We start from the raw sequence: 13,853 nt of genomic DNA, 5'->3' as shown, positions 1-13,853 counted from the left end.
GCCATCTCGGCTCTCTTATCTTTAAATAAAATACCAAAATAATTTCAGCTTATTTATTTCATAGAAGTACACCACAAAATCACTATAGCACCAAACATTACTTACAAAATGTACAAAATTGTGCCAGTTTATATATTAACATGATACAATATAATTAAATATTATAAAACGATTTACAAAAAAAAAAAAAAATTAAAGGATTTTATCCGAAAATACTCTAAATGTGATTAAAGTTTAACTGAGTATTAAAGAGTTAAGAAGTCTATTAAAAAGTGATTCCGACGGGTGTAGTCCGAATATGCAAAAAATGTTTTGCCGATAAATTTTTATACGTACTTTTAAAAGAAATACTTTTAATACAAGGGCTGGTATTTAAATCACAAGTTACATTTTTTTCTGTCAATTAATTCAGCCAATGTCACGTTTAACAGGGATGACTCGACAATTACTTTAACAACAGTTATTGTATAACAATATTGTCAAAAATTAAATGTGTGAAAAATTAGTGGCCCTAAAAATATAGCACGTTCGCGTTGACATTACGCTAAAATTGTAAAATTAACAGGTTATTGACATTATAATATTATCTCAATTTAGATAGCATACATTATCAGAAATGCGTTTATAGACTTGAGTTAAATTGTAATTGACAAATCTAAAGTTCGAGAAATATAAAATCTAACACAAACTACTATATGTTTTAGAGTTAATTGCAGTTTAGCAATTCAAAATATTACTCCAATACATGTGTCGCTACAAGTTATGTGATTTATGATATCAGAGGACTTAACTTTATCAACACCGTTACTGAACGAAATGTTTCAAACATTTGTTGTGATTATGATTAAAAAAAAATCTGTCTTGTATACTGCTATAATGTTTTACGAAAAAGCACTGCTTGCCTCAAGGTAAAATTTATATTTTCGTCTAGTAACGATTTGTCTTTAGATGCGAGTAATTTTGAGCATTATAATAGGTATAAAATATAAATAAAATATTACCCAACTTGACACAGATAATTAATTTAGTATCTAAGACTTTTTTACATTTTGCACAAGTTGTAATATTTTTTTAACGTAAAACATTATATTCCCAAAAGTCTAATACATACAGTTTTATATTATTTAAAGCATTAAAATGTGATGATATATTTAAATATGTCCGTATTCAATTGATGTTGGCTACTGGCCGTAAATATTTAATATTATTAATTAAACGGCATCCAAAGTACAAGTAAAGAAACTAGAATGCCCTAACGAAATTTAATAAGTATTTTGTCATGTTTCTAATGCTTAAAAATATAATTTTAATTACATTTAAAAGAACTATGAATTACTAAATTATTAATTTATATAACAAGTCTAATTACCATCTCTCATTTAGTAATTTGCAAATATTTTACTAACAAATGCTGTAAAGTTTTGTACTAAAACAGTATTGGTTATAAATATAACTGTGGTATCAACTAAATTATAATCGGAAGTTATATATCAAATATTTAATAATTATCGGTTATTATATGATCTTTATTATATATACTTAAATCTATTAAAACCAATATATATTTAATTAAACATATTTTTCAGCTCTGTTTTATTAAATAGTCAACAATAAGTTGAAAAACATATTAGGTTTTTAGAACGGCGTTTGTATTATATCCTAAAAAATGACATTTAAGGTTATTTGGATTGCAAAACAATCCTCACTTTTGGTACCTACTTTACTGCTGTGAGATTAAATTGTACAGATATAGTAATGTAATAATTATTGGGTTCTAATATTATCCCTGGGTACATATTACATTTAAGAGTAACAGTTTCATAATATTGTATTTTTGTTTAATTAAGATATGCATGTAATATGTTAGTTTACCTTAATTATATAAACGAAATGTTTAACAAATTATTCCTATATACTATTTGTGTTCATTTATTAAATGTTGTGTGTTTTATGACACTTTCCTTAACTCCTAGTCGGAGGCGATTGCGATTGCAATTAAAATTGTGACTAAATTGGCAGTCAAATACATCCTATCTACATTTAAATAATAACTATGTTATATAATTTAAACGTATTTCATATTAGTATTATAACAAGTACATTTCACTTATTCTACAAATATTTATATGAGTTATTAAGTTTCTGCTAAGTATAATAAAGCGCTGTACAGTTTTTTAAACTAAATGTTAATTAAACTAATAAGATTTTATGATTATTATGTACAACAAACTTCATCGATCTAACACTTTACATAGGAGAATAATTTCATCAATCACTACCAAACAGTTTGAAGCTATATAAATATCTCAATAGGGAGTTCTGCTGAGGCAGCTATCGTTACATAAATCGGTGCTAGTTAACCGAATTTATGAAAGTACGTCTATGGCTGACTGCTAAAGGCAGGCGTGAGGGTTGTGAGAACACCAGCGAGGCCACAAAGGAGCTGCATGAATGCCTTTGGCTAATAGACGTGATCGTTGCGTATCTAGTCTAAGATAAACATCTGCCGTGGCGCCTTCAACACGGTCGGACCATAATCGCTCTGCCAGTGCCGCAGTTCTCGGCCAAACTCTGGCGTCTAAGCCTCCAGAACCTAGCTGTTCCGTCCATTGACATGCCGCTCCACCTTCAACTCTCCAAGGCTCAACTCCGGTGGCAACTGACGGTATTTCTTCTATCCATGGCCTGTGTTCGTAGATTTGTTGCCACGAACGATATGGTCCACAGTGCCCATCAGAGCTGTCTCGCCAGGAACCAAATCCACAGTCCAAGTACCAAGCATCAACATGTGATAAAACCGAACGATACCCTGCATCTAGTACGGCTCGAGATTCCGGCCATCGTGAAGAGCCCCACACTTGGACTCCATATCGTTTTTTGTCCAGGCGTTCGAGGTATGGCGTATGAGTTAAACGTGAAGACCAGAGGAAAGTTAAATCCGGTGCTTTTCCTCCATTAGCTTTTTCTAAGGCAAGCATTGCACGTCGTGTAAATTCAAACCATAACTCCATTGGATCCGTATCATTAAAATGTTGTGCCCAACAGCGTTCTGATACTTCGTCACCTCCTAGGTGGAAAATATCATCAACGCCGGTAAGTTGGATAATTTCTGCGTATATGCGCTCTAGTAGTGAATATACGTGGGGATTTCGCGGGTTCAATTGTCCACAAGGAGGTTCACCACAATATGTACTCCACGGTTCCAGTTCAACACAATGAGCTAAGTGACCTAATCCTGCACCTGGGCCCCAAGTCCAAGCTCGCCCCACGTGTGCTGGCGCGTCTACTTCTATTAGAACACGTATTCCACGTAATCTGGCTTTTCTGACGATAGCTCGTACATCGTCAGTCGTGTACACAGCTCCAGGGCCATACGCTCCATGTTGCGCTAATTGTGGAGCGCTTTGCAATCTTAAAGGAAATGATTGAGAATCACTAACATGCCAGTGAAAGGTGTTCATTTTACTTGCGCCCATTGCATCAATTGTACGTAGTATATCACTAACAGGAAAATAATTTCGTGCTGTATCGAGAAGAAGTCCACGATATCGAAATTTAGGGGCATCATCAATAGTAGCTGCTTCCAAAATTAAGAGTGAGCCCGCATAAGGATCTAACCAAATCAATTGTGACAAAGTTTCGAAGCCATGTCGGGCACCGCAAAAAGAGTGTGCAGTTATATCGACGACTAAAGATTTTCCAGCTGGTCGAAGAGCTAGCTTGTAACTCTCGTCTGTATCCTGTCTCATGCGCGGATCACCGGTTCCGTTAACGGTTACACGGACGAGCACGTCACGTGTCGCTGAGTCAGATCGTCTGTTCTCTATGGCAGCGGATTTTTCCAGTGTTTTTAAGTCATCGCGCATCAAGATAAAGGCGTCATTTAGGTGCTCGGTTACATCCCGAGAGGGAGAGGCCAGCACTTGGAGAGACAATCCACTAGAACGCACGCGGATGGCAGCAGTGGCCAAGCTGACGGGACCAGTGGGCTGTGGCCATAGTTGTGTGGAAGCGCATAGCATATTGCAAGTTGGAAGAGACTGAAGTACATTTGTTTCTGATGCTAAAAGCCTTTCACAGCGATCGTTCCGACAGATCCATGACCATTGCGGCTCCACACCCCTAAAACATAAATTGTTATTAAGCAAAACTTTCTTAATTTAAGAAATTTATCATAAATTTAAATCATTATTTTAGTTCATCTAAGTCTATAAAACAACATGCAAATTTAAAAATACTCACGCAAACATAGAGTGCAAAGGTCGATGCGCAGAGTCATCAGTTTGTTGTCGCCAGTAAAGAACAGCTGCAGCGGTACAAGCCGCAGCAGCCAGAAGCAAAAGCGCTCGCCGCAGCCGACCCACGCGCGAGAAGTTTGCAGAAGCACTCCGCCATAGCGCTTCGCCCCAAGATTTCATCTCGCTACTGATGGTTATTCACCTGAAACAATAAACACATTTGACACTTATTTTATCGTTCACGTAGTAACTGTCACAATATATATTTATATTCACGTTAGTTGAAAGTATGTTATTATTTATAAGATTAAAAAAATACTGATAGTTATGTTATTCTTATCCTACTAACGCTTAATATCGACTTTATCTGTAAGCCTTAAATATTTCATTATAAAACTTATACTATATATTTATACTTAAATCGCCCTAAGCGCGATTATGAGTGATATCATACTAATGCTATTAAATAATCAGTTTCGTATTTATATGATTTTGTAAATAATATCATTAAGGAAAAATATAGTCACCAGACGGGTCTATCAAAAACCATTAGACGAGAGAGTCATAAGTAGAGGTGTTAATAACACAACAACAATAAGATGACGATAACTTTAATATGTATAATCAAAACGAAAAGGCTGATTTAGAAATCCTTAAATATTACCCAGAATAGTAAACGTTTTCCAAGAAGATTCGTGAAAGACGACTAAAATTGGCATTGGTGATAAAAGATATCGGCGTGTCTATTTCTGCAGACAGACGAGCTAAAAGGCGCCCTAGATGTCGAGGCTTTTAGGTCACTCGGCTGTGTATTGCACCTTTTGATTTATAAACCTGATGTTTACCGTAACTATTTTTAAACCGTGATATAAACTTTTCAAATTTAGAATGTGAAAGCCCAATTAATTATAACGATGTTTCGTACATAGTATATCGATATTTTTGGATATTTTTTTCAACGTGTACTCATAATTCTATGGATACTATTAATACTTTGATTTTCCGTTATTATAAGAACCTGTTTTTTAACGGGATAGCTTCCATTTCACATTAAAAGAAAATATTTTTTGTAGTATCCAAATTAATCCCGAAAGTCTGTCTCTGAGGTTTGTACTGACGTGGAGCAATTTACTATAATTACTTTCTTTTCAGGGACGACTCATTATTTTCATTTATTCCTTCATAACGACAACTCAATTCAAAATATTGAGCAACGAGATGTGCTCTTTTGTTAAACTTTTAAATTGTATGAAGATAATTTGTTTTGTTTTTGTGTTCCTTAGTTTTTTCACCAAGTACAAAAGTAAAAGGTAGAAATAAAATGTGGGTTGCTAAATATTTATGCTTGCTAGTAGTAGTATGGTCCAAACTAGGGCCACCTCAATTTGTATATTTGCAGTAGTATTTTTTTTATTTTGTATACAAATAAATAAATAAATAAATAAATATATATATTTATTAATATTTTTTCAGATATCTCGCGTTCCAAAGCTTGGTGTGATCCCGAGCTTAGTAGTAAAATCAGAAGGTCAACGCTTACAAAAAATTTATAGCTGACGTAATATGTAGGCAGCTTACCTATAATAACATTTCTTATTTTATTTACTTGTGGTTAAGTTTTTTCATAAGAAAAGCGACATTTTTATCAGTTTTAAGGATAAAATTTCTCACCTTCTTAATAAATTAAAATCAATCTATGCGTTCTTAATCTATTAATCCACTCATGAAGACAGTATGGTGTATTGTTCTGCGTGCACAAGGGAAGGCCATGACCCAAAAAATATATATTTGTACGTTCGTCTCTCAATATAAACTTTTTATGTAGACCCTAACGTCTTATGAACCCTTGCGAAGCTGGAACGGGTAGGTATTCAATAATTTTCAAGATAACAATGGTCTTTCCTTTTTGCAAGTTACTAGGAGTACATAAAATATGCAGAACGCGTCACCGAAGTTTCGCAACTATGAAGTGCACTACCCCAAATGCAATATTGAGGACATTTATCCGGGTCAAGCTACACAACATTTTCATCAACTTTAATCCTGTTACTTATATGAAATTGGCTTCTCATTCTTATCACTTGAATTATTAAATATTAAAAGTATATTTTATAAAATGAAAACATGTCTTGTTTAGAAAATATAGTTAAAGTCCAATCAGATCCAATACGTAAAAAAATATTGTTTGTTTTTTATTTATTTATAGTAGGTAGGCAGGCTAGCTACTGCCCAAAGGTACTGAAGCTGTACAAATTAACCATTGCCAATGAGATTGAGTTGTATCTTTGCACAGTTATTGTTGGCAAATTAGTCCATTATCTTAAGAAGAGTCGAGATGGCCCAGTGGTTAGAACGCGTGCATCTTAACCGATGATTTCGGGTTCAAACCCAAGCAGGCACCACTGAACTTTCATGTGCTTAATTTGTGTTTATAATTCATCTCGTGCTCGGCGGTGAAGGAAAACATCGTGAGGAAACCTGCATGTGTCTAATTTCAACGAAATTCTGCCACATGTGTATTCCGCCAACCCGCATTGGAGCAGCGTGGAGGAATATGCTCCAAACCTTCTCCTCAAAGGAGAGGAGGCCTTTATCCCAGCAGTGGGACAATTACGGGCTGCTAATGGTAAAAAAATCTTAAGAATACAAAATGGATACTTCTTTCTAGAAATCGATCGTATCTTATAAAATATTTAAATACCAGAATAGCATGAAACTCGAAGTGACCGATGACGTGGCCAGTGTGACGTGTGAGCGCGTCATATGCCACTGTCTCTGGAGAAATGCCACATGTTACGAGAATTACGCGCAAAACGACACTATATTAACTGCAACATGAAATAATAAATCAACAGTGTTAGTAACATTAATTTTAGAATCATAAAACTAAAATATTCCTGCTTTTTGCGCTTCATTATAAGTAATCCAACGACGATTTATTTTTAATGCTGAAATAGTTACGAGTTACTCAAACAATACTTTGCTAATAAACCTCTTCTTCTCAACTGGTTTCACGTTGAATAAAATTTACCTCTATCTATTTAATATACCTCTACAATTTCGTAATAAAAATACAAGAAAGTCTATGAATAATATATATGGATGTTTTTAACCTAGTATAGCGATTAGGGAATAAGCATCGAAGCGCAATAAATTTCTTAGACATGGTCGAACGACTGTAGGCCAACTTCTAAATAATTCATTGTCATCGATCAGGCGTCTTCAATTATACTGGCAGGTGATACTACTCTTTAATCGAATTGTTCGAATAACTTTTTATTGTACTACATTGTACATCTCTTGTTAGAGTTATTTCATTTTCTATACAAGCTAAAACTCATTTTTTTTTATGATGTAGCTGGACAAATGAGCCACCTGACGGTAAGTGGTCACCACCACCCATAGATATAGGCGCTGTCAGAAATATTAACCAATGCTTACACAGTAGTAACACTGGCTCACTAATCCTTCAAGACGGAACACAACGATACTAAGTATAGCTATTAGGCGGTATTATATATGACGAGGGACTGAAACCTACCCAGACGGGCTTGCACAAAACCCTACCATCAAGCAGAATAAATAAAATATAAGTTGTGACTCATGAGACACAAGTACACAAATACCCTGAGAAACGGCATTATTGATAGTTTCAATTTATTGTAACAGTTGTGTTAATGTGTATATAACATATAATTCACATTAATATTCAATTCGTGATATAATATATGTACCCAATTAATTCGAATGTTATCGATTCGAAATGTTTTTTTTTTTTTTTAAATAATCAAATCGAAGGCCAGCTCTATTCAAACTATTGATATTATATAAGGCATGTAGTCTTCACTAGATGAATGGAAAACTCACAATACTACATGGGGATTGAAATTTCTGTATCGATGCTGTATTGTTGCGAACATTCCACACTCGTATAAAGCTGCGATCAATGCATCTTTCTTATTCTTGCATTTGTTTTTTTAAACTGTAGATTGTAAAACGTTTCTTCAGATCGGTATCTCTATTGGAATATAGACAAAGAACATGTTTCAATGTATAAATGTAGCATTCATTAGATCAAATATTTGATACATTAAAGAAGTAACGATTGTTTCCACGAAACCTATACCTAAATAATTAGTCAGTATGACCTTACGTCCCGATGACCTACTTAAAGAAGGTGCCGCGCGTGTGGACAATCATTAAGATTATAACGTCACTAAACAAATTGATTAAGATTAGATGTATTAAAAGATTTTATATTATCTGTTTTATATATTCCGTATTTATATTATCTGTAATTAATGTTTAGTCTATGGATCCAACTGAAAAAAAGAACCTTCTGGTGGGCCGTTTATACTCAAATCAAATCCACAACAATATTTCATACATTCAATTATATTCCATCTAATAAAGGTAATAAGTGGCCATTGTTACTTTTTTAGGCCCAATTCTAACGTGAAAGTCGTTGAAAGACCCAATTCGAGACAAGAAAATGTCAGAATATGATGTCACTCGTCAAATAAATGAGTTCGGAGCCCTCACAATGGCGGGAAAAAAACTGGCAATCTTGAGAAATAGTATGACATTACGTTGGAAGGAAACTTAAAATAATTGCGAGATATCTCGTGTGAATTACGGTTTAGTAAAAAAAAACTTCCTTTATAAAGTTCATAAAGGTAATATGTTGTTTAAAATGCGCACGCCTAAAAAAATAATAATATTAATAGTAATAATGACTGTCTCTGTTAATTTTAGACCACGTCATTTGATTCAAAAACTAGGTGCCTAATATTATTATTGATATTAAATATTTAATTTATATGTTTAAAATATACATATTCTATAATCAATTCTATAGTAGTACCTATAATAATTGTAGTACCTCGGAATTAACTACTGCAGATAAACAAAAAATTTTAACATATATTTAAGTAGGAATAATTTTGAATACACTTTGAAGCTAATTTAATTAAAGACTACCAAATAAGAACGTTAGATAATTATTAAACTATATAAATAATTTTGGATCGTGATCTAAGTTAATAATTTATTTTCCTTGACGGCTAAATATTTTTAGCCGCATGTTTATGAACACTACAATTGCAATTACGTGCAATTTGTAAAATATTTATGTAATTACACACATAATATATATAATATTTACATATGATGCTAAAATTTCAGTTATATCATATAAAGTCATGTAAATAAAAAGAAAAATAAAAGAAAAGGGCGATGATAAAATACCTTTTTTTTTTTTTTACCATTAGCAGCCCGTAAATGTCCCACTGCTGGGATAAAGGCCTCCTCTCTCTCTGAGGAGAAGGTTTGGAGCATATTCCACCACGCTGCTCCAATGCGGGTTGGCGGAATACACATGTGGCAGAATTTCATTGAAATTAGACACATGCAGGTTTCCTCACGATGTTTTCCTTCACCGCCGAGCACGAGATGAATTATAAACACAAATTAAGCACATGAAAATTCAGTGGTGCCTGCCTGGGTTTGAACCCGAAATCATCGGTTAAGATGCACGCGTTCAAACCACTGGGCCATCTCGGCTCAAAATCTATTATACTATAAAATACCTTTTGATGTGTCACAATTTCACGTGAAAAAAATATCAATTGATGCACATTTTGGCACTTGTAATGATAGTGAGAACTTTTGCCAAAGTTCAATAATATACAATTATTCGCGTAGTCATAATGCTCGCTATAAAATAAACCTTCTGTCACACAAAAATAAACATGAAATTACACTATAGGGTATAAAATCGTTTAAAATTAGATTAGTGAACACAAGTAATACTAGCCTTCAAACAGCCTTGGAATAAGGTTGGAAATCGCGTGCTTAACGACTATTAAAGAGTACGTACGTACCTTGCGGCGTGGGGAACGGCCACGGGCGGAGTGACAACAAACTTCAAAAGCTGGCCGCCAAGAGTCAAAACTTAAACCAATTCGTGCAAATATTTGATCAATCGTACATTCGTGTACGATTTTATTTTTAGTTTTAAACATGTTCGTTTTTAGTGATAGGTTACTAAGTAATTACATTAGACGTAGTATAATATAAAATAATTATATAGATACGAATTTTATAAATTTATTTCAGATACTTTTTTATAAATAATAAAGATAAAATTTGATATTATTATATATTAATTGAGTTTTATGTATTTTACTTGCTTTATATTTATAAAAATATAGTGTTATTTAAGTGAAATAAAATGTTCATAATAGTTTTAATACTTTCATCTTGAGTTATATTTTGTACTATACTGTTGCCGGAATTATATTTTCGCCTTGGCATATAACGGCTAGCGTACTAGTATTTACTTTACAATGTCAGCAATCCCTTTCAATATAATTTCGTAATCAATATTACTGAGTAGATTTGTAAATCGTTTATTATGTACATATTTCCTATCTCCATGAAAAGGTATTTGCAATATTACAATTATTACAATATCTTCATGTGTGTTTGTTATTAAACTCTAATTTCCCTCCAAATGGCTGGAACAATTTATATAAACGTTTTTTGTGTTTAAGTGGACTCAAGGATTGTATAGATTGATCTTAGTAGGTAGTGCTGCGACCGGGAAGTAAATATAATTCTATTTAATCCGTTCGAAGTCGGGACAACTAGTTACTAGAACTGCATATAATCTTTTAAATAATATTCTTGCAGTAGTTGAGATTATACTACATTGTTGTAACAGGATGTCGCTCAGTATTTTATTATTAGGTTACGTGAGTCTTATGGCAAAATATACAACTATATTGCTACAGCAAGCAATATAGTTATAATATCCTTATGAAAACATTAAAAAAAGTTTATATAGCTTTTTCCAGAATTATAATGAATTCGTATTTATTTAAAATGATTGTTCAATAATAGAAGTATTTTATCATTTGAAAATATTTACTAATGTATAACAGTAATTTATAGTTTTTACATATTGTATGTATTAAGTATATGTTAGCTATTCCATATTAATGTGTACATAAATCTCTTTCAGTTTGTTTTGTCTGGAAAATAAGACTAATAACCCACAAGATCTCGCCTTGTGGTATACAAGGCTACTAATTATTTGATTTAAGAAATTTTCTGTTTGACACTTTATATTGCACCATGATTATAATAATAATCTTCCGAAGACGTTAATAAAAAAAAGTTACCAACAAGAACATAATATAAAAAAAAAGTGTCAAATACAATTAACAAGAACTAGAAAAGCACTAAATAAAAAAAAAAAACAATTGTTTATGCTGTCTACACAGGACAATGTATTTTATGTTTGTTTTGGTGTGTGAGTTGTATCACTAAGCTTTTAATTTAAATAGCCTTTTTATGATATTCTATGACCATAATCCATTACTTAACTTGGTCTCATTATAAATTCCAGATATTAAACTCTCACTTTAGTGAATTATTTAGTTTCATGAAACTATACGAAACTGGGCACTTTCGACGTTCATATAAAAGTTTTTAATATCAAATGAATGCGATAGTCCACAGCCACAGACGCGCAGTCTCAGTTTTTGTAATCATCCATTTTCGGAATTATCCGTATCCGAAGTTATTAAATTTCGGCACTCCGATCCGGAAATAAAGTTTATAAAAGCTAGTTCCCTTTTCAAGGCTATATCTGTATTAGCTGAACGAACGTTGGCAGACGTTGGAGCCACGTTTGGAAGTTGGGGGTGAGGGTGGCGACTTCGGACTTGGTAAGCGTCACTCGTTTTTCGCGTGTCGAAGGAGCGGGACGCGTGCGTGTTACCCGCCGAAAGTTTGTCGCGAACGCGTTGTGAACTATTTTTACTATGGTAACATTGATTATTACGAGATATACTTTTTATTTAAAATAAATGGTACAAGTTTCGACGAATTTAACGTATATGTGAATGAATGCTTTTCGCAGGTACTAAATTTGATATATTTCATAATTATATATTTAAAATCCTATTATTATCAATAAATTATAGTCATTTATAATTATTCTCTTGACAATGTTAAATTTCGCCTAAGATTTAAAACCTAGTCAATAGTTTTAAAGTATTTTATTTAAATATTTTTTATGACACAAGTTTTTTATTCAATAACCAATACATTAAAAAAATGACGCATCATTAATTTAATCATCTTAAAAAATAAACGATTCAAAGTTTGATAAATTGAATATTTTATAGCTTTTGAGTAAAAATATCAATTATAAAGTAAGTATTTCATAACCGTAATTACATTAGCTTTCGTAAATTAATAAAATTATTTGCTAAATGTATTCTACAACGTCGTTTTGCAGCTCGTGACCATTATACCCGTTAAAATATTCACAAACGAATTCTAAATGTCGTTTGAGGAGTGAAATCTTCACAATAAAGTCTTTAGGAATAAAATGTTCATTCTAATATCTGTCTTATAAGACACAGACTGATTAAAGCGTGTCTAATAATGTTTAGATATTTACAAAAGAAGTACATGAGTACTAAAACTATGAAGTTTTATTATAATTATGCCGATTCATGAAGTTTTACAAGCCTTTATTTAAGTTTATTGATTGTGTAGAGTGTGCGTGTGTGTGTGTGTGTGTATAATGATGCAATTGAATTTAGAATGAACTAGCTGCTCCGCGCGGTTTTACTCGCGTTAAACTTTACTGCTCCCCCGTGGTTATCCCGGTTCCGTGGCTCGTCGAATGGTGTTATAGTTTATAGCCTTTCTCAATAAATGGGCTGTCTAACGTAAAATTATCTTTCAAATATAACTTGTATGCACTTTACGCGCTTATGTTACGGATTATAATCCGTGACAAGCGATTTCAATCAAACACTCTTTAATTTTTATGTGATTATAGATTGACAACAACAAAATGTTTAAAATAATTCAACAAATAAAATTTTCACTTTTTATTTTAGAAATTAATATAAATTGACGATAAATAAATGTTGATAAGAATAACTAAATAGTTTCTTGGAAGTTATCCTCAGTTGAAACTAGATTACGGATCGGTAACTTTACAATTGGTTAAATCCTCCAAAATGATGATTCAGAAACTCTCGTAAGATTCTATTTGAATGAAGTAGATACTTTGAATTTGATTTAACATTTACCTACTTAGAGCTTGTCGACATAAGTTGTTTAAAAACTTTACATAGATTATAACATTACATAGTATACATCAAAAATATTACAGATGAATGTACCCAGCAAGAATAAGATTAACTTTTGTCACATCTATAGTTCAAAATATATGTCAGCGTAATGCTTGCGAAAAATTGCCATAAATGCATTAAAATTATTATTATTAATTACTCTTAGGGTTTATGTAAATACCTACCCTTTGCAAAACAACTATAACTGACGGTCTTAGATTACAATCATGAATAGACCTAAACAAATATTTCTAAATTGTTTCAATTTCATTTACCCGTAATAATAATTAATATATTTTGTTTTTATATATGTAAGTAAAGATAAAATTACAATATGAAATTTATGGATTTTGTTAAATTTATTTATGATTTCGATGTAAAGTAACGTAAAGTTACGATAGGAAATCTAGAAATATTATGATATTATACTGTTATTGTTCGGTGCGGTACGGATTGC

At 32.4% G+C, this 13,853-nt stretch overlaps 2 protein-coding genes across 5 annotated transcripts in view; one reads left to right on the top strand and one right to left on the bottom strand.

Annotated features, from left to right (window-relative positions):
• Positions 1–66: 66 nt before the first annotated feature.
• Positions 67–13,853, bottom strand: part of LOC125070225 (probable beta-hexosaminidase fdl) — a 90,387-nt gene continuing 76,600 nt past the window's right edge. For 3 of the 4 annotated variants that reach the window (XM_047679989.1, XM_047679992.1, XM_047679990.1), the window contains 2 exons: positions 4,243–4,440; positions 67–4,122 (listed from right to left, as the gene is read on the bottom strand). In XM_047679989.1, coding sequence (XP_047535945.1) covers positions 2,394–4,122; positions 4,243–4,418 — 1,905 coding nt within the window. In that variant the 5' untranslated portion in view covers positions 4,419–4,440 and the 3' untranslated portion in view covers positions 67–2,393. Of the gene's footprint in view, positions 4,123–4,242; positions 4,441–10,120; positions 10,153–13,853 lie in introns of those variants that run through there. The other variant, XM_047679993.1, reaches the window with a different exon arrangement.
• The window catches only part of LOC125070227, a 32,510-nt gene continuing 30,658 nt past the window's right edge, over positions 12,002–13,853 (top strand). The window contains exon 1 of the mRNA XM_047679994.1: positions 12,002–12,165. The gene's annotated coding sequence lies outside the window, so the exon portion shown is untranslated. The remainder of the gene's footprint in view (positions 12,166–13,853) is intronic.

Source organism: Vanessa atalanta, chromosome 17 (genome assembly GCF_905147765.1).
Source record: "Vanessa atalanta chromosome 17, ilVanAtal1.2, whole genome shotgun sequence".
NCBI classification, from domain to species: Eukaryota; Metazoa; Arthropoda; class Insecta; order Lepidoptera; family Nymphalidae; genus Vanessa; species Vanessa atalanta.
This window is presented reverse-complemented; position numbering and strand designations above follow the sequence as displayed.